The 25,707-nt window shown below is 57.2% G+C and overlaps 1 protein-coding gene across 1 annotated transcript; it reads right to left on the bottom strand.

The window, feature by feature from the left end:
* Positions 1 to 2,327: 2,327 nt before the first annotated feature.
* ASMTL (acetylserotonin O-methyltransferase like) lies at positions 2,328 to 25,155 on the bottom strand. Its single transcript, XM_040635074.1, has 13 exons — positions 24,962 to 25,155; positions 22,312 to 22,443; positions 20,132 to 20,179; positions 19,940 to 20,004; positions 18,716 to 18,777; positions 17,871 to 17,979; positions 16,480 to 16,876; positions 13,846 to 14,008; positions 10,804 to 10,979; positions 8,707 to 8,824; positions 7,735 to 7,878; positions 6,365 to 6,487; positions 2,328 to 2,677 (listed from the first exon to the last, which is right to left on the bottom strand). The coding sequence occupies exons 1-13, from the start codon at positions 25,052 to 25,054 to the stop codon at positions 2,457 to 2,459; spliced, it is 1,851 nt and encodes a 616-aa protein (XP_040491008.1). The 5' UTR covers positions 25,055 to 25,155; the 3' UTR covers positions 2,328 to 2,456.
* Positions 25,156 to 25,707: the final 552 nt, after the last annotated feature.

Raw genomic sequence — 25,707 nt, 5'->3', positions numbered from 1 at the left:
TCAATCCCAGGACCCTGGAATCATGACCTGAGCTGAAGGCAGACGCTCAACTGACTGAGCCACACAGGCGCCCCTAAGTAAAGACCCTATAAAGACATATGCACGTGTGTGCACGCACACCCTTTACGTTCTTTCTCAGAGTCCCCTAAAGATGGCTTTTGGGCAGCATTCCTGAGAAGTGAAATCTCAGGTCCTATAGAAGTCCCATTTTCTCTTCTCATTGTTCTAATGGTGCCACGAAGAGTCCCAGCAGATGCAAACGGGGCAAAGAGGGGTATAAGGATCCCACGGAGCCTTCGTCGTATTCTCAAATGCTATCCGGCTGCTGCTCTCCCTCCTGGGGTCTCCCTCGGTGGGTCCTGGGGTTCCGGGCACAGGTGTGGGTATGCAAACTCAGGGTCGGCCACTCCTGGGGTCCCAGGGTGAGGGTCCGGTACGCGGCGGCCACAGGGCAGCCAGGACCCACGGGGGCTTGGCTGTTTCAAGTCATGCGGGCGGGCACTGGTGCTGGTGCGAAGCGCACTCCTTGTTACAAACCCGGTGTCCTTGAGACAGCTCGCGGGCCACCCTGACGAGGTGTGGCCACAGCTCTCCACACCCCAGCCGGGCTGATACACGGAAGGTGTCTGCAGAGACTGTCCTGTTCTCCCAGGATGGGAAGGAGGCTGACGGGGGTGGCCCAAAGTGACCGGGTCAGTGTCACCCAGCTCCACCCGGCTGGAGCTGGATGGGAGTACCAGCCCGCGGGTGTGGACTGGATGGGGTGGAGGAGGGGACCCAGGGTGGGAGGAGCCCTCTTGTGCGGCCACCACCCTCCAGGCCCAGGGGACAGAGGAGCGTTGAGCCCTTCACGTTTGTTCTTAACACGGGGGAGCTGCGGTCACCCAGCTGACCGCACAGACCCCTAGGTCAGCGTTGAACTTCCTTCTCCCACCCCTGTCTCCTATGGACACACAGCTTGTGATTAAAAAAAAATTTGGACTCGAAGCAAAAGTATGCAGTTATGTGTGTGTGGAATATACATATAATACGTTATATATAGGATATACATTGTAAGTATATATAGCTACATAATTGTATATAAAAGACACACTATTATTCTATAAAACATGTTCATATTGAGAGAATTGATTTGCAAATACTTGTATATTTTACGAGTTACGTACAGTGGTTTATTTCTGCTATTATAATTTTTTATTATGATTTTTTAAAAAGAGTTTATTCATTTCTTCGACAGAGAGACAGAGCTCACACGTGGGATTGGGGAGGGGGAAGAGAAGCGGAGTGCTCCCTGAGCAGGGAGCCTGAGGCAGGACTCGATCTCAGCACCCTGGGATCATGACCTGAGCTGAAGGCAAACGGTTCACCGACAGAGCCACCCAGGCGCCCCTATTATTATTATTCTTTAAAGATTTGAGAGAGACAGAGCAGGTGCGTGGAGGGGGAGGGGCGGAGAGAGAGAGAGAATCTCAAGCAGACTCCCCACTGAGCGTGCAGCCAGACGCGAGGCTCGATCCCAGGAACCTGAGATCGTGACCTGAGTCGAAAGCAAGAGTCAAGCACTCAACGGACTGAGCCAGCCAGGCTCCCCGATGGTAGCTGGTAGCTGGCAAGCGTGAGCGACAGAACACTCAGGGTGGCCTGTTGGAAGGTGTCCCTGTCTGACCGACAGGCTGTCTTTCTAATAATTACGTAACTTCAACAACAGACGACGTGTGCGTTGGTACGGATTTACTATTTCCCCGTACACGGGCGAATACAAACGCACCTGCTGTCTTAAGACAACAAGATAAATTAGTGAAAAGCACAAGAGGCTTGAGCGCAAAATCGGTCGCTTGGGGACGCCGCTCGGACACAGTCCTCTTGACCCGGTAAAGCGTCACCCACGTGAGCTAACCTGCGTCTTAAAGAAAGGAGTTCTTCAAGGTCGCACAGGCGGGGGCAGCCCAGCCTCCCAGCCTCCGGGCACAGAGGGTAGGAGACGGGGCGCCCCGGGAACCGGGCACATGGCAGGTGTCCCGCGGTGCCGCTCGGCTGGGGCTCACATGGACAAACAGGTTTGGAACAGGTGTGAAGGAGAAGGAGGAGGACGAGGACAACGGTGGCCAGGGGTGCGGCCTGGGCAGCGCCCAACGCTGACAGCTGCTGGAGAGCGCCAGGCAGGCTCGAGGCCCCCTCCCAGCGCGCCCCTGGGTGCCACGCGGCCTTTCCAGATGTGGAGGGGCTCCAGCCACGCAGCAGGACCTCGGGGGAGCACCTGGGCGGTGCTGCCCCGCTCCGGGCACAGTCAGCCGCATCTCGGGACCCACAAACGAGCTTAGAGCAAGTGCATTTCGCTGCTTTAATCTGTTTGGTTACACGGTGGGTGAGCTGCAGTCATCATTGTACCGGCGGCAAACCCTGGGGACGGGGACCCTGTCGGCCTCCTGGGAGAGCAGCGTCTGATGCCGGCGGGCTCAGGCTGGCGAGGCTCTGGTGCCCAGGATCACGTCCAGCCCGTCCCCCACGTGCGCCAGCTGCACGTCACAAAAGCCATGTTGCTCCAGCAGCCTGCGGTACTCGGGCAGGCTGCGCTCCCTCCCCTGCGTCCGCACCAGCAGGTTCAAGGACGCGGGCAGGCTGCCCCGCGCCGCTGGCTTCTCCTCCAGGACCATCTCAGCCACCAAGATGCCACCGCCTGCAAACAACACAGCCAGGTTGAGTCGTGCGTAAGGTTCAGCGGGGAACCCCGGTGGGGTGGATGGTTTCGAGGGGGACGGGAGGTCGGGACTACTTGCGGGGAGGCTGGAGTCCTGCGTAACGCTCAGCGGGGAGCCCAGATGGGGCGGCAGGTTTCCAGGGGGATGGGAGGTCGGGACTACTTGCGGGGAGGGTGAGGACACTGCCCCTCAGCCTGGGGAACCAGAACCCCAAGGGGACAGACAGAGACAGAGAGACACGGAGGCGAGGACAAGGGGAAAACACAGACTCAGGGTGCAGTTTCGCGGCCCAGCCTCGGGCATGCCTAGCGCACGCGGACACAGCACGGGGCTGCACTATGGGTTCACGGTGTGCGGAAACAAGTCAGGAACTCTGGGTGTAGGAACCCGAGATCCCAGCAGGGAGCACGCATTCGCTTTGGGAATCCCCTAAACAACCGGGACGGCACCTGCCTTGGAGTGGGGTTAGGACCAGCCCCGCCCGGTCCAGGAACACTTGGATTATCGGTGCACAAAGTCTGAGCGCTTCAGGAACAAAGTGTGCGCGCGCACGTGTGTATACGCGCCCCTACATGCGTCTGTCTGCGTCTCTATTTCCAAAAGCGTTCTCAAAGGATGGAGAAACCAAGCGTTGGGAACACAACGGCCTTGGGATTGGAAAGGAGCCTGGCTGGCACTAAGCAGTTGAAGTGTGCATTCAAACTGAGACCCACAGATAAGTAAACTGGCCACTTTACGCTCTGTCCTGCAGCCCCCAGGCCTCCTGCCCCAAGTGCAGGTAACCACTGAAGTCCCAGCTCTGGGGGTGGAGGGAAGCCCTGGGTCCGAGCAGCTGCCAGTGTCCGTGTTGTAAGGACGTGTCTCGTGGCCAAGTTCAAGCTAACAAGTCAGCATGAACAGGCGGGCTGGCAGCATTCCTGAGAATTTACCGAGCGGTTCCAGCCCAACCTGGGGGGTGGGGGAGAACCCTCAATGCAGCCGTGCACTCTCCCCGACTCTCCAGCCAACCCTCCTTAGTATGAACACTCCTTGGAACCTAACCGTCTCCCCAGGCAGGTGTGGAATGACCCAGTGCTCAATCCTCAACCCCACCTGCTCCCCGGGGGATACTACAGTTTTAGGACTCTTTCGTTTTCCGTTTTGTGAGCGACGGTTCTGGGCTGGGCTCTGTTCCAGGACCTGGGAACACGGCAGGCAAGAAACAGGCAGAAACCAGTCCTCCCAGGGCCACATTCTTCTTGGCGGTCAGCCTGAGTGTCCATGTGACATGGGTACGGCCAGGTGAAAACCTGCCTCTCACTGACAGCATGTGTGTCCTGGGGCTGCAGCAACAAATGACACAGTCTGGTCATGTACTCTCTCCCAGCTCTGGAGACCAGAGTCTGAGACCCAGGCGGGGCAGGGCTGCTGAGATCCAGGCGGGACACGGCCGTGCTCCCTCCAGAGGCTCCAAGAGAGGGTCCTTCCTCCTCTTCCAGCTTCTGGGCTCCAGGCGTCCCTGGGCTGGTGGCCGCATCCCTCCCATGTCTGCCTCTGTCCTCACGTGGCTTCTCCTCTGTGTCTGTGTCTGCTCTTCTGTCTCTTGAAAGGACCCCTGTCACTGGATTTAGGGTCACCCTGATCCCGGATCACATCCTTTATCACATCAGCAAAGACCCTATTTCCACATAAGGTCCCATTCACATGTTCCAAGTGGACATAGATTTGGGGGGCAGGGGACAGGTTGAACAAGTCATCCTACCATATGGACCAACGAGGATGGCTTAACTACGTCGCCTTTCTTGGCACTGAAATTTGCTCATTTAACAGACGTTGCTTAATTTTCTGTGCAGCTCTTGTTATGTTAGTATGTTCCCGAATACTCCAGCGGATTGGTCAACACGTTGCAATACTGTTTCCAAACCCAGAGCTCATCTGTGTCCATGTGTCTGTGCGTCTGCATGTCCGGCCCAGAGGCCTCTCCCTGCCCCCTAGTCCCTCCTAGTGTCCCGGTTCCTGGCATCCATCTGTACTTCACTCCAGAATGTCTCCAGGAGCCTCCTAGGAATGGCAGGGGGCGGGTGGGAGTCTCCCTGGTTTCAGTCCACAAATGCCTATGGTATTTTTTTTTTTCTATCTACACACGTGAACTGGTAGTTTGGGCTCCTGGCTGGAACCCCGAATCGTCTCATTTCCCACGCCATGGCTGTAGGTCCAACGCGTCTCCGCCTGATTCTTCATTTGTAAGAACTTTCCTCTTCTTTGCTCCTGTGGCCACGCTCTGTGCATGGAGGGACAGACTCCACCCTCTGCCTTCCACGAGCCTGTTTGTTGATGCTTTGTCCCCCGGTCCCCACGCGTGTCTTCGAGTCCTGCATTCCTGTGCACCTGCGAGGAGTGGGGGCTCGGCAGCTGCTGGCACCTCTTGGAGCTAGGAGACCCCCCCCCCGACAGCTGAGCGAGGGGGCTTTTCTCTGGAGGATGGGAGTTGGGGTCGGGGACACAGAGCGGCCGGTACATGGAGGGCTCCCTGGAGGAAGAGGCAGACAGGGGGCATCAAGAATGCCAGCCGACCCTTGTCCAGAATAAAACGTTCCTGTGCACCCTCCATGGGGCCGTGTCTGAGCTGCGAGCCACCAGAGACGGCCTTTCCGGCTCTGCGGAGCATCAGACCCTTGCAGGGCAACAGCTGGGCGTGATGCTTAATTTTACAGGTCATCTCGGCCTGGCCATGGTGCCCAGATACACGGTCGAGCATCCTTCTGGGGGTTCCTGCAAAGGTTCCTTCTGGATGAGAGTCACGGTTCAGTCTGAGTAAAGCAGCTGGCCCTCCATAGCATGGGTGGGTCTCGTCCAATCAGTCGAAGGCCTCAAGAGAAAACAGACTGAGCTCCCGCAGGAGGAGGGAATTCTGCCTCCAGCCGGTCTCCGGACTAAAGCTGCAGCATTAGCTTGTCCACAGTGTAGACTTCAGACGTCCCAGGCTACACAATCACATGAGCTAATTCCTTGCAATAAATCTCTCTATTTCTATACACACACACCCCGTTGCACTTTACCTTTGCTTTGTGTGTGAAATAGGAGATCAAACACGTGGGGCGTTTCCCGGCGCCCGTGGACTAGAAGACGCGGTGTAGAAAAGGACCCGCGAATTGCTGTATCGTTTATGTTCCCTAAGTCCGCAAGGAGGGAACAGGGGTGCCTTGCAAGACGCCAGGAGCACAGGACACGGGAATGAGGGCCGTGCTTTACGGGACTGGGACCTTGAGGGGCTGGGAAGGGGCTTCGGGGGGCTGGGTGCACCCCACTCTGCGGCCTGGTGGGCCACGTCGGCCCTGAGTGGCTTGGACACGGCGCGGGGGACACGGGACGCCCAGGATAGCATTCAGAGAAGCCACAGCCTGTGTGCACAGAGGGACACGGCCGGGGGAGCATCCAGGAGACTTTAGGGCCCGAGAGCACGGACACGGTCACTGGCTTTATGGGTCCAGGACAAGGGGACTCAGGTGAGACCTTCCCAGAGCTCCCGCCACCCTCCTTGTGGATCAAGCACGTCGTCAGGGGGATGGGAAATGGCGCCTGGGGACCAGCTGGGGGCATCCTGGCTGTCTGTAACACGGCTCGTTCCTTTGTAAATGACAACGGTGTCTGCGGTTGCAGGAAGGACCCACTGGGCACGGTCTCACCTGGCTTGCAGCTGCTTGAGACGCGGCTCAGCAACTCCCGCACTTTGTGGTCCGGCCAGTCGTGCAGAATTCTGGACAGGATGTACAGGTCTGCCTCCGGGAGGCCGTCCTTGAAAAAGTCACCTGGTGTGAAGACAAGACGTCAGGAGCCCGTCAGGGACGCCGGGCCAGTTCTGCACCTGCCAGACTCGGGGGTGGGCCGCTCCCCGGGACTGCAGGAGCAGAAGGAATACTGCCTATGGGGGGAGAATTGTATCCTAAGCCCTAAAACATGCGAGCCTGAGTCCCTGGACCCGCCAGCATGTCTGTCCTTGGGCCGGGCCACGGCCCTCATGAGATTCAGGGTGGGAAGGGTTTCTTTCCAGCTGCTCCCACATCAACGGCTGCTCCCTGGAAGTTCTACCTCACGTCTAACTCAAGGGTTTCCTGCTTCTGTGTAACTTCCTTTTGTGGCCTTGGCTGGTTGTAGACGCCTGGAGATGCCCGTGTCTGCCATTCCAGGTCCCCACCTGCTCTCCCACCAGGACGGCTTCCAATGCCAAGGACACGGCGGCTCATGGTCCCGTTCACGTGATTTGGAGATGCACACGTGTGCGCACACACACACAGACAATACACAGATCCGTGCAGAGACACACACATTTGCATGCACATGCAGACAACATACACATGTACGCACACACACACACATGCAGAGACAAATACACAGACAACACACCCATGCATGTTCACGCAGAGACAGCAAATACATGCATGCACACACATGCACACATACAACATGCATGTATATGTGTGCAGACACACATGCATACACAGGCACACAAACATGGAGACATACACACAGGTGCACATTTGGGTGCATACAAACACGCATGTACATGTGGTCACACATGTATCCAAAGACACACATATGTACGTGCACAAACACACACATGCACACAGAGATGATACACGTTTGCACACCCACGCACACCCAGAGACAGACACAAAGACATCACACACAGATATGCACATATGCAGGGGCGCCTGGGTGGCACAGCGGCTAAGCGTCTGCCTTCGGCTCAGGGCGTGATCCTGGCGTTATGGGATCGAGCCCCACATCAGGCTCCTCCGCTAGGAGCCTGCTTCTTCCTCTCCCACTCCCCCTGCTTGTGTTCCCTCTCTCGCTGGCTGTCTCTATCTCCGTCGAATAAATAAAATCTTTATAAAAAAAAAAAAGATATGCACATATGCAAACACACATAGACACACACAGACCCATGCACTGAACACACACACAGACACACATGCACACAGACACGGACGCTCCTTTGCAGAAACACGTAAGGCTGGCAAACACTGACTCACGGCAAAGGCTAACAGGCGTTCACCTGGCACGTAGCTGATCCGCTCCGTCTGCCGTCCTTCGGGCTGAAAACACGTGACGTGCTCGATGACCTCCGGGAGGTCAAACACGGTCACCTTCAGACGCGGGTACTCCCGGGTGAGCGCTCGGGCCAGGGCACCTGTGCAGCCTGCGGGAATGCAAACACACACTTGGCGACCCGACCCGCCTGGAGCTCAGGAAACCCTTGCCGGTCTCCCGAATTCAACCTTGGCAAAACCAGAATGATGGCTGAGCACACAGATGGAGGCCAGCACCGTGAAAGCAAGCCAGCCGGTGGCAGAGACCTGTGTTGTCTCATGCAGGCCTCGGGGCCTCTCAAGGTCGGGACCTCGACAGCCGGTGAGAGAGCCCGTGCTGGCCCAGTGCAGATAAGCAGGGGTGGGCACAGCCTCATGGAGGGAGCATCAGAGTCCAGCTGTGAGGGGCTGCACTCTTACCATCTCCTCTCTGGTGCAAGAATATAGATGCGAAGGCTGGTGCCACAGCAGCCACTCTGGGCCACCAGGAGGAGAGGTGTGCAGATGACAGGGAAATGAAAGCTGGTGGGACCCCAACCCCACTGTATCCCTTAGGAAGGCATCTGCTCCCCCTGTCTGCTATCCTAGGATAAGGAAGGGACTGGGATGCGGTAGGAAGTATATGGGGCATAATTAGACCTGATGGGATGGGGGCACACGGGGTCAGCGATCCTCTCCCCCACTCAGCAGCCACCAGAAAGGGTCCTATAACCTCTACAGGGGTCCCTGCCCATTACTAGAATCTCCTCGAGTATCTGGGAGTGGGAGTATCTGCACAAACCCCGCCACGGCCAGACTCAGGTTTTCTGTGTTTCTTAAAGAGGTAAACGCATTCTGGACATCTTACTAGCAAATGAGGTAGGCATGACTTAACCCAAGAATCACACGGAGCCCTCTGCACCTGATTCCTGGCAGGCGGTGGGGGTGGGGCTACATACCTCCCAGGTCACAGGCCAAGGTGAACCGGGACAGGTCGAAGGCCGTGGCCACCTGGTGAGCAGTCAGCTTGGCGAGGCCGTGCATGGCCCTCATGAACTGCAGCTTGGCCGGCTTGCTCTGAAACGGAACAGGGTTTCAGGAGAGCCACACGGAGGCCCGGGGTGGGGGTGGGGGTGGTTCCTGCACCCTGGCTGGGTGCCACCAGGCGTTTCTGCAGGTAGAGAGCTGGGCAGGGCTCCCGGGGTGGGGAGCATTAGGGCAGAGCCATGTGGGGACGGGGTCTGGTGGGGCAGAGCTGGGCCAGGAAGGGGGGCCAGTGAGCCAGAGCCGGGTGAGAAGGAGGTGGGGCGGAGCAGAGTGGTGTAAGGAGGGGGTGGGTGGGGCAGAGCCGGGTTGTGGTTGGAGGATCCTGTGAGGCATACCTGGGTGGGGGAGGGGCTGGTGGGGCAGGTGGAAGGTTGGGTAGGGCAGACGGGGGTGGGGTCTGGTGGGGGCAGGGCCGCGTCCAGCACATCGGTCCGTGTGGGTGTGGGTTGGGGTCAGGCCACCCGTCCTAATCCTAACAGACGCCCACGTCTAAGGATCTGAAGTCAGTCATCGGGGACGGTCACCCTGGAGGCCCCAGACCCCACGAAGGGTCTCCCTGGACAAGGAGCAGGAGGGGGTAGGGGGTGGGGTCTCCCAGGGCCCCCTGCAGCCGGCACCATGCTGCTGAGAGTCTGATCAGAAGTCAGGGACAACAGCCCCTTGCCCAGCTCCCCCGTGGGGTCCACACATGGTGGGGGCCTTCGCAGGGCGGGAGAGAGGACGGAGGTCCCCCTGTTGGGGACAGTGACCGGTGGGAGGGGGTGCCGCCTGGGGCCAGTTCTCCCAGGGCTGCCCAGCGCTGTGGGGTGGGACACGGGTGGGGAGATGCGGGAGGCGTCCCTGAATCCCACAGGGACAACGGGGCCAGAGGGAGCACACCTGAGCCAGCATACCCCTCATGTGGGTCCCTCCTGCCCTCTTCCCGGCCTCCCCCCAGCTCTGCTTTCTCCCTGGGCTGAGGCTGAGACAGCCCCGCTCTGTACCCTGGGACCCCGTCTGCGGCTTCTCTCCACTGTCTCCACCTGAGTGTGGGTGTCTCTGTGTCTCTGTCTCTGCTGGGGACGGAATGACTCTGTGTCCAACTCCCCACCCCTAATTTCCAAGGGGATGGTGTTAGGAGGTGGGCGTCTGGGGGGGGCGGTGACCAGGTCATGAGAGTGCAGCCCCCACTGCAGAGACCCCCCTGCCCCTTCCACCCTGTGAGGACCCAGCAAGAAGTCAGCTGAGTATGACCCGAGAAGCAGGGGTCCCCAGACCCCGAATCTGCAGACTCCTTGACCTTGGACGTCACCTCGAGAACCATGAGAAGGAAATGTCTGCTGTTTGGAAGCCCTGTCGCCTGTTGCGCTCTGCGACTGTCTCCGTCCCCGTGCCCCAGACCGGACACAAGCCAACAAGACCAGTGGTCTAGGGGCTCACTCCTGCATCCTGCAGACAGCCTGGCTCCATGCCCTATGTCTCTGCCCTCAGCAAACGCTTCCCGGGAGCGAGGCCGCAGATGGCCACAGGCACCCCAAAGCACCCCATCGGGTCCTGCCCTGCAGACCCAGACCTGTGGCCGGGGGCGGAGGGCCCGACAGGATGCACCGCAGTCTTGCACTGGACCCCCGAGAGGATCCTGGAATGGGAAAGGGGAACAAGGGAGAGACAGGCAGGAAGTGCTTTGCAAACCGTGAGCTTGACTAACAGGGTCCCTTCTTTTTAACCGCACGGTGTGTTAACCCCGTGCAACCTTTGGAGCCCCGTCCTACAAACGTTCTCCCTTCTCGGGTGCTACCTGGTGCCTGTGGAGTCACCGGAGCCGTGAGCGGCCAGCCACCCTGCCCCCCATCCACGCCAGCCAGCCGTGGCCTCCCCGGACGGTTCCTACTATCATGGAGGCCAACGTTCCGTGGTTTTGTAACAGGTGCCGCCCGATTAACCCGCCGGCAGGAGATGGGTTCTGTACCCGTCGCTCCTTTTGCAAAATACGCCCGCGATGTGAAAAGGAATGTCTGGAGTTACGGTACCTGAACCGGGTCTGCCGTCTTCCTGCCGAAAGCCGCGTCGGCTCCCTCCCGCACGGCGAGCTCCAGGTCTGCGAACAGGTTCCAGAAGTGGTCGTTGTTGTGCATGGCCAAGCCGTGCAGAGAATACTCGCCGTCCGAAGCCAGGTGCAGATCTGTCAGCTCCGTGTTGCGGTAACCTGGTGCGACAAGGCATGGTGGGGGCTCCCCACGGGAACGCCCCAGCAGACCCCACAGCAGGGGGAGCGACGGCGTGGCATCCTTGACGTGGACGCGCAAACCTCAGCTGAGCACGTGCTCAGCTGCACAGGGAGGGGGGCTGCACAGGGAGACAGCCCAGACCCAGCACGCAGGTGGACTCCTGTGTTACCCAAACACATGGACATTCCCAGGGGTCAATCCCCCCCAAAGCCCCAGGGACGATCACTCGGCTGGGCCACAGTCCCCAATTCTTCAATGCAAGGCCAGGCAGGATGTTGCCCTGGAGGGTGTTTTGACACCTATAACCAGACGACCTTAGACAATGTGGGCGGGCCCCGTCTAATCAGTCGAAGGTGTTAAGAGCAGGGATGAGCTCTGGCTGAGGAAGAAGGAAATCCGCCTCAAGACTTCAGGGCCATTGTGTCTTGATTTTCAATCACCCCACAGCTGGATGACCCACTTCCTTGCTATACACCTGCAGGTCTATACCCGACAGGTTCTGTTTCTCTGGAAAGCCTGGACCGGTCGGAGCCCTTCCTCTCTCCACCCTCTTCACACCCAGCTGGGCCGTCTGTAGGATCTGGTCCCTGGGAGCCCCTCCAGGACACTCGCATCTGGAGAATGGGAGGTTGGGGGTACAGGTGATGGTGGGGGAGACCCCGATCTCTCAACGGAAGGCCCCGTGGCCTGTATTCATCAGAGATATGGAAGAGCACTGCATTCACTGTAACACCTAAATGTCGTTACTTTGGAGACCCTTGGAAGAGCAGCAGTGCCCCATGCACACGTCTGGGAACGGTTCACAGGGTTTGTCTGCAGAACCTTGCCAGACATCAGTGAAAATGTGCGAGAAGAAGCTCCCGGGTGACTCAAAGTCTGCACACCAGAACTTTCTCTGGGTTCAGTCATTCGTTCTGATAGAGGAGAACATCATTACAATGATCGGGGTGCGTTGCTTTCTAGGCTCCAAATCGTAACCACATGTCTGTAGGACTTTGTGCAAAGGGCAGGTTCTGGGGCTTCTGCCAGCACCCCGCTTTCCTCCTTATCACAGAAGTGAAGGTGCCTCTCCTGCCTGGGGCCCTCAAACCCCTGTCATTCCCAAGCCATCCATAGGGACCATCTATAGGACATGCTCTGAGACCATACTCAAAAGTGTGGTTCATTTCAGCAAACGCATTGTTACCCACCTGTCCAGCCACCTATCCACCTACCTACCTAGCCATCTGTCCTTCCTTCCATTCATCCATCTACCCACTTACCTACCTATCCATCCACCCATCCATCCACCTGTCCATCCATCCATCCATCCATCCATCCATCTTCCTACCTATCCATCTGTCCTTCCTTCCATTCATCCATCTACCTACTTACCTACCTATCCATCCACCTGTCCATCCAGCCATTCATCCATTCATCCATCTTCCTACCTAGCCATCTATCCTTCCTTCCATTCATCCATCTACCTACTTACCTACCTATCTATCCACCTGTCCATCCAGCCATTCATCCATTCATCCATCTTCCTACCTAGCCATCTATCCTTCCTTCCATTCATCCATCTACCTACTTACCTACCTATCTATCCACCTGTCCATCCAGCCATTCATCCATTCATCCATCTTCCTACCTAGCCATCTATCCTTTTTTCCATTTATCCATCTACCTACTTACCTACCTATCTATCCACCTGTCCATCCATCCATTGATCCATTCATCCATCTTCCTACCTAGCCATCTATCCTTCCTTCCATTCATCCATCTACCCACTTACCTACCTATCCATCCATGCATCCATGCATCCATGCATGCATGCATCCATCCATCCATCTATTTATCCACCTGTCTGTCCATCCATCCATCCACTCACCAATACGTCTACTCATCCATCTACCTACCTATCCATCCGTCCATCCATCCATCTATCCATCCATCCATCCATCCATCCATCCATCCATCCATCCATCCACTCATCCATACGTCTACTCATCCATCTACCTACCTATCCATCCATGCATCCATCCATCCATCCATCTATTCATCCACCTGTCTGTCCATCCATCCATCCACTCACCAATATGTCTACTCATCCATCTACCTACCTATCCATCTGTCCATCCGTCCATCCATCCATCCATCCATCCATCATCCACTCATCCATACGTCTACTCATCCATCTACCTACCTATCTATCCATGCATCCATCTATCCATCTACCTACCCACCCATCTATTCTTCCTTCCTTCCATTCATCCACCTACTTACTTACCTATCCATCCACCCATCTATCCACCTGTCCATCCATCCATCCATCTGTCCTTTTATCTCTGTCCTTCCATCCATCCACCCAATCATCTGTGTACTTTCCTATCTTTCCATCCTTCCATCCTACCTTCCCTCCTTCTTTCCTGCCTTCATCCATCATCTATCCACCCATCAGTCTATCCATCCAGATCCCCTGTTATCTACGTAGCTATTTTCCCCTCTATTACCAATCTATTATCTATTTGTATGCACCCATTCATCTCATTTGTCTAAGTAAGTAAAAACAAACACGTATCTGTATGTCCCTCTGGTTCTGTTTCTCTGGTGAACCCTGACTGATACAGCTCCTTTGAGAGCAGAGCCCATAAAGAAGTCACTCTTCTAACACACACACACCTACCACCCCCCTTCCCCATGCACACCTACATCTCCTTTCTTCCATCCTCTGCTTCTTTCCCTTGGAGAAAAGCCACGTTCTGAGGGTCTGGTCCTCCCTGCCTTGCCTTAGAAGCCACCTCACTTGGTGACTTGCTTCCACCTGCAAAGATTCTCAGCAAGACAGCTCAGATGTCCTCTTACCTCTGTCTGTCTTCTCCAGTAATCCCAGGGCTGCACAGACATCCAGGAGCCGTTCGGTTCCACACACAGAGGCGTCAATTTTGCCTGCAACATCCACGGCCTTCAACGGGGCTTCATCTTTTAGAACATCAAACACCTTCAGCTTGCAAGCCGTGAACAGGGCCTGTCCGTTAAAAACAAGTACGCTTAGACTTACTACGTGACTTGTCCAGCACTTTTGACTCCTGTAGACCCAAACGATGGAGGTCAAAGCTGTCACAAGTATTTCACTTGTGAACGGAAACTTCTCCAGAGAACAGTGGACTGAGGCTTCCGCTGGTAGCAGGTTTGCACAAGGCAAAAGCACATCAGTGAATACCAAGCAGAAAAACTGTCCCACGGGAGAAAAACCAACTTGTTGTGATTTTGGGCTGAATTATTTTCCCCCAAGATCTGTATGTTGAAGCCCTAACTCCCAGGACTTCAGGATGTGACTGTATTTGGAGACAAAGGGCTGTCCTCAGGTGCAGAGTCTTTACGAAGCTCAGGACACATACCCTCCAGTAACTGATAACCTTCACTCACGCTCCTCTCAGCTTGTAATGCCAAAACCGACTGTGATAACTGATGCATGTTCATGAAGGGCCCGACGCAGAGCTGCTTCCAGATCTACTGGCATGGACCTGGCAAGGTGACACGTGCTCCCAGACTTCCTACTGCCCCTCGGCTTGGTCAGCTCACCTGACCCCTGGGATACCTTTGTAAGGTGAGCAATGGAAAAGGTGGGCATATGGATACACAGCTAGGTAGGTAGACAGATAATAGATCAGATAGGTGATAAATAGATATACAGACAGATAATTGACAGATCGTTTGATCATAGGTACATAGGTAGATAGAATGATACTTTGATGGTAGGTAGGTAGGTAGATAAACAGATCAGAGAAGGGGCGCCTGGGGGACTCAGTTGGTTAAGCATCTGCCTTCAGCTCAGGTCATGATCTCAGGGTCCTGGGATCGAGCCCCACATCGGGTTTCTTGCTCAATGGGGAGCCTGCTTCTCCCTCTCTATGTTGCTCCCGGTGCTTGTGTTCCCCCCACCCCCCATCAAATGGATAGATACAATGTTTGAAAAGAAACAATAGATCACAGAAGATAGGTTGATGCCAGGACCACAGTATAGCTCAATCGAGTAATGGTGCAATGCTGTTGACCCTGTTTTAAGTCTTATTTGCAAGGAAACTTGGTATTTTGAGATACAACACAGCTTAACCACCTCTCCTAATCATGAGAGCTTCTGCCCCAGACAAGGCCGTCACGGGGAGGTGGCCAGGGGTGGAGTGTGGGAGGGGGCAGTCTCCAGTGCCCCACCCAGCATCCACAGAGCCACGTACGTGGCCCCTGCAGAGGCCAGGCATGGGGAGGGCCGCCTCCCTGCTGTCTCTCAGAAGCCCAGAGCTGCTCAGGCAGCTGGAAGGTCAGCTGAGAGGGGCAGCAGCAGGCCATAGAGAACACGCAACAGCCATGTGGGCGTGGAGGGGTGGAGCACAGGGACGGCCGCTGCCAGTCCTGTCCTTGGCGGGGATGGTGGAAGACGACCAGGTAGGCTTCTCCCTGAGACGCTCTCTAGTCTGGCCTGGGCACCCGGGTGTTTCTCGGAAGTGTCTGTGACCGCGCAGAAAGGACGGCAGAGGCCACAGGCACTGACCTGGCATCAGCGAGCACCCAGTGGCCTGCGGGTTCCCACCCCACCTGAGACACCCTCTGGCTGGGACAACTGTCCAGGATCCCAAGGCCATAACACGATGAGGTCACAGATCCCTCCAGCCAGCTGGTGAGCCAGTGCCTGTGTCCACCTGCCACCTGGCCAGTGGGAATGTTGGGCACCCTGGGGCTGCTGCATGGTCAGCATTCTGGCCTCGTCTCCCGGGCAGGGCAGAGTCCTGTGAGTGACATACTGTGTGCCCTGTGCTGGGGTCATGAGACTGCTGCTCACCGTCAGACACCCACAGACGCCTCGCCCCAGCTGTGCACAGGCCTCAGCCACCGGAGCCCAGAGCACGTCTCACACACCAGGGTGTGTGCCCCCGGAAATCAGGTCATGGCCTCTGTGACCCCCCAAGTCACTATCTCTGTGCCAAGCCACTTAGTAAAGGCAGAACGTCACTGAGGACACTCTTATGGGCTGAACACTGGCCCCAAATGATAGGCCAAAGTCCTGACCCCTAGAACCTGAAAACGGAGGTCTTATTTGGAAATAAGGTCTTTGCAGATGTGAGTAAGGGAAGGATCTGAGATGAGCTCATCCTGGATCAGGGTGACCCTAAATCCAATGACAGGTGTCCTTGTGAGAGACAGAGGAGGAGACACAGACACAGAGGAGAAGCCACGTGAGGACAGAGGCAGAGGTGGGAGGGACGTGGCCATCAGCCCAGGGACGCCTGCAGTCCCAGAAGCGGGAAGAGGCAGAAAGGACCCTCCCCTGGAGCCTTCATGGGGAGCACGCCCCGGTTCCGGCTGGATCTCAGTGGTCCTGCCCCGCCTGGATCTCAGACTTCTGGTCTCCAGAGCTGGGGCAGGATGAATGTCTGTGGTTTTAAGCTCCCCAGTCTGCGGTCATCTCTTACGGCTGCCCCAGGACACGGAGACAGGTACCTTTGAAGCTTTAAAGCCGTCTATGAGTTCTAGAAGGCCCACTGGGAACGGGGGCGGGGTCTCCACTGTCCCGTTAGAGTCTGGTCCCCGTCTGTCAGCAGAAGCCTGTCCTGTGTCACCGCCCCCCTCTGTCCTTCCGTGGCCACCACCATCGTTGCCCTGAGCAGGGTCTGAGCTGCCCCCTTCCACGTCGCTCAGGTTCTCGAAGGTGTCGACAGGAGGGATGGAGTCGTGCTTGACCCGCTGCACGTCCTCGCGGCGGGGCGGGTAGTACAGCTCCACCAGCTTCTTGCAGAAGTGGTTCAGGGGGAAGCCCACGACGTTGAGGAAGTCTCCGCGGACGTACTCCACCAGCATGCCGCCCAGTGCCTGGATCCCATAGCCACCGGCCTTGTCCCTGAGCGGGAGGGAAGGAAGCAGAACGGGGCGGGAGGGAGAGGGGGTGGATGATTACAGGAGAAATCAAAGTCTCGAGGCTAAAGGCCGGTGGCCGGTGGATGGCTTCGTGGCACGCGATCAGACGGGATGGCCGGCAGGAGCCCAGCGATCACCCCAGGCCGCTTCAGTGATGAGTCTGGCTCCAGAGAAACTCCTATGTAATCCTTCGGTCCCACCAGGGATGATACAAAGTGTCCCCAGCGGTCCCCAGGGGTCACTGCCTCCCACACCAGGCCTGGGGCATGGCAGTCTTGGGGGCAGTGCAGTGAGGACCCCAACCCCACCGTGATCTTGTGCACATCTGCATCTGTGGCCCCGGAGCCTCTGCCGAGACCTCCTTACGGATAGAAGAGGGCACTTCAAAGACCCGTTCCTGGACCCTGACTTAGAGCCCAGTGCTTTCCATCCGACCCTCCCTCCTCTGCTTCCCCTGGACTCCAGTCCCTAAACTGGCAGGAGGTGTCGGCTCGGGGCGCCCTCGGCAGTGAGACCACCGCTGGCGTCTGCACCCATGCACCTGCCCCTCGCCCGCCCCGTGCCGTGGGGGGAAACAGAACGGGGAGCAGGTGTGCTCTCTCGTGCAGCCACCTGCACCTGATGGCAGCACTGAAGAAAGAGACTGTTTCTCCCATTGTGGGTTGTTCTCATCCACTGTCCCAGCACAGGGCAGCTCAGGTCCTGACACCAGCCCTGCCTGGAGCCCCTGACCCCGGCGGCTCCTCCAGCACGACATCACCCGGGTCCCTGCACTGCCCACTGAGCCCCCGTTGTGATCGGGACAGTAACACAACTACTGTGCACTAGATGTCTGTATCCTCTCCCCCCCCAAATTCATCTATTGAGATCTAACCTCGAAGGCCACAGTGTTAGGAGGTGGGGCGTTTGGGAGGGGATCAGGTCATGAGGGTGGCACGTGGACACATGGGATTAGCGTCCCCATAAGAGGGACTCACATGGGCTCCCCACTGTCGATGTACTCCCACAGGAGCTCCTCGGACAGCTCGGAGAACTTCACCGCGGTCTCCTCGTGGAACTCGGACACCTCCACGTCCAGCTGGCCGTCTGCAACACAGGGCTGCCGGTCAGGGTGCGTGACCTCAGGGCCCCAAAGCTGTGCTCTGTGTGTTGGAGGAGAGGGGGGACCATCTGCCCCTGCTCTGAGTATAACTCAGGTGGGAACTGTTAATCGGGGGCAAGAGGGTACAAGTGGGGAAAAAAAAAGTTACAAAGTCAAGAAAGCAAAACCAGCGAGGAGCACAAAAGTTGCAAACCATAGACCCAGGGGGGTCTGGGGTGTGGGGGATAAGACAGTTGCAACCTGCAGACCCAGACCAGCGAGGGGCCTGGGGTTTGGGGGATAAAAAAGTTGCAACCTGCAGACCCAGACCAGCAGGGGCTGGGGTTTTCCTGCAAGAACAGAACTTTCGGGCTGGCCCGGAGGCCTTTGCTGTGAGGCTGGAAAGCCCCGAGCTCGGCCCGTGGGGCACATTATGCAAAACAGCTTTTACAACGAATCCTCGGGGGTTTGGGTCCTTTTTTAAAAAAAACCTTCTTTGTCCTGGTGTGACTTCAGGCTGGGCAGCCTGAGCCAACCCCCTCTGCCTTCCAGACCGGGAGGCCTGGAGGGCAGCACTGGTGTGGGTCACGCTGGGCGGCTGAGCCCCTGTCTCTCAGGTGCTCCGAGGCCTCCATGTAGCCCCGACTTCTGCAGGCAGGAGGGAGGATGCGGGTCCACGGGGACGCCTGCTCTCCTCCCGCGGTGGCCCCCGGCCTGGGGAGGGTGACACTGGCGCTATACCTTTGGTGCAGCAGTGGACAATGGCGACGCCCGTGAACACGCTGTGCTCTTTCCCGTTCAACCTGCAAGACGCAATCGACATGGCGTGTGTATCCCCATCGCGGGAGCCGTGCCCTACAGCACGTTCCCACCGCCCCCTCTCAGCCTGCGTCTGTCTGTGGTCTTGCAGCAAAGTAAGACAGGGTACGGGACACGGCAGGGCCCAGGGGCTGAGATGCCCTGAGATGGGGGGTGGGCATGCCTGGCCGGGGGGGAGACTGCCCGTCTGCCTGTCTGCCCGCTGCCCCGGCAGAAGCTCGTGGGGAAAGCCGGTGACACAGAAGTGGGCACGGGGAAGCCACCACTAGGATGGGGACAAGAGACCAGGGATAAAAGCTCACGCACACACGGACAAGCAGGAGGGTGGCCAGGGAGGCTGAGTGCAAACTCCTCCATGACCCAGGCATGGACGGCCGTGGACCTGAACCCTGCCCGGGACCCTAACCCGAGGACCTGACCCCACCCTGGGACCCTAACCCGAGGACCTGACCCCACTCCAGACATTATACCTACCCCAGGTGCAGACCCTGCCCGGGACCCTAACCCGAGGACCTGACCCCGCCCCGGACATTAACCCCACTCCAGGTGCAGACCCTGGCCGGGACCCTAACCCGAGAACCCGAGCCCACTCCAGACATTATCCCTACCCCAGGTGCAGACCCTGCCCGGGACCCTAACCTGACGACCTGACCCCCCTCTGGACATTATCCCCACCACAGGTGCAGACCCCGCCCGGGACCCTAACCCGTGACCTGACCCCGCTTTGGACATTATCCCCACCACAGGTGCAGACCTCGCCTGGGACCCTAACCTGAGGACCTGACCCCGCTCTGGACATTATCCCCACCACAGGTGCAGACCCCGCCTGGGACCCTAACCCAAGGACCTGACCCCACCCTGGGACCCTAACCCGAGGACCTGACCTCACCCCGGACATTAACCCCACTCCAGGTGCAGACCCTGCCCGGGATCCTAACCCAAGGACCTGACCCCACTCTGGACATTATCCCCACCCCAGGTGCTGACCCTGCCCGGGACCCTAACCTGAGGACCTGACCCCACTCCAGACATTATCCCCACCCTGGTGCTCGGGACCCTAACCTGAGGACCTGACCCCGCTCCGGACATTATCCCCACCCCAGGTGCACAGTGCTGCTTCCCAGGGGCACCACAGTCCACACTCACCTGGAGAGCATCCTGTACGCATCTTGCTTGTCCACTGGCTTCTCCAGAATGAGTCCCCCGACCGTCTGCAAGAGAACCAGGGACGGATCCACTCTCGCTAACCAGATCTCACTGTCCACACCTTGATTTCAGTCGCCAAGGACACACAAACCAAACTGGAGGTCAGAAAAGGGGCCCCGAGGGGAGACTCACCACGATGGTGTCCGCTCCGATGACAATGTCCGGGGCCCGGAGGTCCTTCTGCAAGAAATCCCAACCCAGCTTTAGAAGCGATGTCCCCATGGGTCTTGCACAAATACGCTGGTGATGTTGACAGGTGGGGATGAGGCCAGTCTTACATCAGCAAATACGATGTGAGTGTCCTCAATGTCCCCAGCAAGGACATGGGTGTGACCCCAAATCCTCCCCTATGGAGGGGGAGGACAAAGCTGGTTTTTTGACCCGCTCAATGTACGTTGAGGAAAGGTACTCTGGACAATACAATACATCCAAGTGGAAAATTCAGGCTTGGGCCTGACCACACGCATCTAGGATTTGTGCAGAACCTTGAACTTAGGTTGTCCTTAAATATTGACCTTTCTACTGTCGAAAACCAATTGATCAATACTTGCTTATTTGTACCAATACTTATTATAGCATTAAGTACACTGCATTTGCTATAGTATATTAATTGCAATAGGATATTATTATAAGGCTTAGCAATAATAATCCACATGAGGGGCGCCTGGGTGGCACAGCGGTTAAGTGTCTGCCTTCGGCTCAGGGTGTGATCCCGGCGTTATGGGATCGAGCCCCACATCAGGCTCTTCCACTATGAGCCTGCTTCTTCCTCTCCCACTCCCCCTGCTTGTGTTCCCTCTCTCGCTGGCTGTCTCTATCTCTGTCGAATAAATAAATAAAATCTTAAAAAAAAAAAAATAATCCACATGAATTCTGTATCATAAATGATGCTGTTATACTCATTGCAATAGTATATTACATAGTAACATAGTCATAGTTTAGATACATTAATTCTACATTGTAAGTGATGCTGTTCTACTCATCGCAATAGTATATTATATAGTAACGTAAAGTCATAGTCCAAGTACGTTAATTCTATACCGTGATACCGTTCTACTCATCGCAATAGTATATTATATAGTAACGTATAGTCATAGTTTGGGTCCTTTAATTCTGTGTCATAAATGACAAAGTTATACGCATTGCGATATTATATTATATAATAATGTATAATGATAGTTCAGGTCCATTTATTCTATACCGTGATACCGTTCTACTCATCGCAATAGTATATTATATAGTAATGTATAGTCATAGTTTGGGTCCATTAATTCTATACCATCAATGACAATGTCATACTTATTGCAATAGTATATTATACAGTAACATATAATAATAGTTTGGGTCCATTAATTCTATATCATAAATGACGATGTCATACTTATTGCAATACTATATTATATAGTAATGTATAATAATAGTTCAGGTCCATTAATTCTATACCGTGATGCCGTTATATTCATCACAATAGTATATTATATAGCAACATATAATAATAGTTTGGGTCCATTAATTCTATAACATAAATGACAATGTCATACTCATTACAGCAGTGTATTATATAATAATGTATAATAATAGTTCAGGTCTGTTAATTCTGTATCATTTTTTTTTCTTTTTTTAAGACTTTATTTATGTATTAGAGAGAGAGAGAGAGAGAGCACTGAGCTGTGAGGAGAGGGAGAACCAGGTCCCCCTGAGCAAGGAGCCCAATGCAGGGCTCGATCCCAGGACCCTGGGTGTTAACTCTATATCATGAGTGATGCTGTTATATTACTTACAATATTACATAGTAATATACAGAAACAGATAAGCTATATTCACTATTATAAGTGATACTGTTATATTAATTGTATATTACATAGGTGCACATAGTAATAAATAATCTACATTAATTCTTTATGATAAATGATACCCTTCAGTTAATCCCAACAGCATATTACACAGTAAGAGGCTGATAAACTTATCAAAGGTTATATTATACATTATATATAACATATAAAATATATATTATATAACTATACTATATATAACTATATACTATAATTATACTATGTATAATATATACAATATATTATATTATTATATTAATATATAATATGAAACATATTATTATATTAATATAGAATATAGAATATATTATTATATTAATTATAATTGTATGCTACATGACAACACTCATTCATAGATGAGCCACAATAATTGTATAGGATACGGTAAATGGCATTTATTTACGACATGTACATCGAAAACCCGAAACCACCCTCCCAGCAAGAGAACCCTCGAAAGATGCAGGAGCAGAGCCCCCTTGCCTGATGCATCCTGCTGGCCACCTCCAGGGCCTTCTGCTTGGCTGTTTCGATGGCGTAGGCATAAGGCGTGGGGAAGGACGCTTTATCAAGCTTCTCTTTGAACCTGGAAGGAACCACCTCGAACCTGAGACCCTGGAAGAGGGGAGAACGGGGTCTTGAGGGTCGACAGGACCCTGAGCACCATGTGCCACTTTTACAGGACGTGTGGCCTTTCCCACGTGCCAGGAAGAAGCCAGGCACTGACCAGTGTTCACCAACCACTGACCAGTGCCATTTCCGGGCTGCCTGGGGAGGAGCGGGGGCTGGCTGGGGCCCAGCAGACCTGGCAGGAAGACATCGGTACACGGGGCAGCCACAGAGAGGCCAGCAGGTAAATCTGGTTGGGACACTGGGGTCTGAGGCTGTGTGGGGTCAAAGGGCTCCCAGAGCGTCCCTGGGGCCGGCACTTCACCCCCCCACCCACGGTGAACAAACAGCTGTCCATCCCGCCTGCACAAAATTCCACAGACGACTGACTGTGGTCCCCTAACACGTGTGGACAGGCAAGGCCGTCCCCCGTGGGGAGCTGGTCATGCAGAGAGTGACACTTTGGTGTCGGTGGGGACAGGAATGTGGGCCTTGAACACAGAGGGTCAAACTCTCCCGCCCCACAGGCATCCCCCGACAGAGCTCCCGTGAGGCTCTGACCATCCCTGCCCCCACCTCTCTGAGGGGCCCCTTCCTTGGTCCTTGACCTCCTACACCCCGTTTCCCCTAGACTGCTCTGTGAGCCCTCCTCTGGTCTGTACTCCCCAGCCCTCCTCTGGAGGTACTGAAAGCACCCCTCACTCTGTACGTACTCCCACCCAGAACTTTGCCTGCCTCTGGGGTCTGCATCTCCTCCTATCTCCAGTACCCCGTTCCCCAGACAGGGCATCCCCACTGTGACCATGTCCCCTCCACTCTGGGTCTGTCCCTTCCCCCAGTACCAGCTCCAGGAAGGACCCAGCTCGGGCACAGACATGGTCTTAGGCTGGCAGACCCCTGGCCAGCAGGTCCTCGGCCACTCGGCCTGGCCTGAAGACTCTGGTCCCAGACCGTACAGACTGCTACTAGTGTAGTCACTGCGACCCTGAATCACTAAGCCATGGCTCCAACCAGGATCCCAGTCGCAGATCCCTGCTACCAGATCACAGAGTCCTACTTTCCCCAGCCTGCGTCCCCCAGCTCCCGGCCTGGAGCACTGGTCACTAGACCCCAGTCATAGGGCCCTTGTCACTGGGCCCCCCAGCATAGCCCCGATGGTCAGTAGGCTCCCAGTGACCAGGTCCCCCGGCACCAGGTCCTGCTGGGTCACCAAGGCCCCTGGCCCCAGGGACCAGTTAGCAGACAACCTCCCTGGGTTAGCAGATCCCTGGTCACCAGACCATGTGGCACCAGGCTCCTCATCCCCAAGGCCCTGGATATAGGCTGACAGGCACCAGGCTCCCAATCACTAGATCCCCCAGTCAACACCACGTCCCCCTTCCACACCTCCTTCCACCCCAACCCACCCACACCCACCTCCCAGGTCTCCAGACCCCTGGCCCCAAGACCCTGGCCACCAGGTCAATAGGTCCCTGGGTCACCAGCCCCTTCCCTACCCCTCAGCATTAGAACCAGAAACCCCAGTCACCAGACCTCCAATCACCAGGTGCCCCAGGCCCCCAGTCAGCAGAGCCCCAGGTCACCAGACCCCCAGAATACTAGGTCCCCAGTCACCAGGCCCCCCCAGGTCCCCAGGTCAGGAGGCGCCTGACCCCAGGGCCCCCCCACCGTCCCCCCCAGCTCCAGGCCCCCAGGCTCCCGGGCCCCGGCTCCAGTTCCCCAGACAGCAGAGCCCCAGGTCACCAGACCCTTAGCCCCAGGCCCCAGGTCACCAGACCCCCAGCCCCAGGCTCCCGGACTCCCGGGCCCCCGGCTCCAGTCCCCCAGTCAGCAGAGCCCCAGGTCACCAGACCCCCAGCCCCAGGTCACCAGACCCCCAGCCCCAGGCTCCTGGGCTCCTGGCTCCAGTCCCCCAGTCAGCAGAGCCCCAGGTCACCAGACCCCCAGCCCCAGGCCCCCAGATCAGTAGGTCCCCAGACCCCCAGCCCCAGGTCACCAGACCCCCAGCCCCAGGCTCCTGGGCTCCTGGCTCCAGTCCCCCAGTCAGCAGAGCCCCAGGTCACCAGACCCCCAGCCCCAGGCCCCCAGATCACTAGGTCCCCAGTCATTAGGCCCCAGGGCACCTGCTCCAGGCCTCCCCAGGTCCCCAGGTCAGTAGGCGCCTGACCCCAGGGCCCCCCGTCCCCCCCCCCCTCCCCCGGCTCCAGGCCCCCAGGCAGCAGAGCCCCAGGTCACGAGACCCCCAGCCCCAGGCCCCAGGTCACCAGACCCCCAGCCCCAGGCTCCCGAGCCTCAGGCTCCCGGGCCCCCGGCTCCAGTCCCCCAGGCAGCAGAGCCCCAGGTCACCAGACCCCCAGGCCCCCAGAGCCCCCGGCTCCAGGCCCCCCCAGGTCCCCAGGTCCGTAGGTGCCTGACCCCAGGGCTCCCCCATCGTCCCCCCGGCTCCAGCCCCCAGGTTACCGGACCCCCGGCCCCAGCCCCGCCGCAGACCCCGGCCCAGGCGCAGCGCAGGCCGCTCGCTCACCGCGTGGCTGAGGATCTCCCGGCGGCGCGGGGAGGCGCTGGCCAGCACCACGCGCTTGTGCAGCAGCTTCCCGATCACCGGGCTCAGCACCATGGCGCCCCCCGACCCCCGCGCCCAGCACGGGGCCCGCAGCTCGATCCAAAGCCGGATCCCCCGCGGCGCGCCGCCCGCTCCTGACAGAGTGAAGCCCCGCCCCCAACGTCGCCCCGGCCCGCGCGACGCCCCGCCCAGGCCCCCCTCCCCGCCCGCCGGAGCCCCGCCCCGCGCCGCGCGCCGCGCGTCGAGTGAGACCCCGCCCCCAACGAGGCCCCCGCGACGCCACGCCCAGGTCCCGCCCCGCCCGCCGGAGCCCCGCCCCGCGCCCAGCGACGAGTGAGGCCCCGCCCTCAACGAGGCCCCGGCCCGCGCGACGCCGCGCCCAGGCCTCGCTCAGGCCCCTCCCCGAGCGTCCCGCCGGAGCCCCACCCAGGCCGAGCCCCGCCCAGGCCCGCGGGACGCCCCACTCAGGCCCCGCCCCCCCACCGGAGCCCCGCCCCTGCCTTCCTGGTCTGGACCCCAGGCTGCGCGTCCCCTCGGCGCCGCGCCCCCAAACCAGCTGCGCCCGCCGAGGGGCTGGGGCAGAGGTCCTTGCGAACAGTCTCCGGGAACCCGACGTCGCGGGACCCCTTGGGAGCCGTGGGGGGCGGGCGCAGAGATGGGGGGTTCCCGGGAGGCGGTGGAGGGGGTGCGGAGATGAGGGGGGAGTC

Source organism: Ursus maritimus, assembly GCF_017311325.1.
Source record: "Ursus maritimus isolate PB19 chromosome X unlocalized genomic scaffold, ASM1731132v1 scaffold_X1, whole genome shotgun sequence".
In the NCBI taxonomy this organism is placed as follows: Eukaryota; Metazoa; Chordata; class Mammalia; order Carnivora; family Ursidae; genus Ursus; species Ursus maritimus.
The sequence above is the reverse complement of the archived record's forward strand: the minus strand, read 5'-3'. Positions and strand labels throughout refer to the sequence as shown.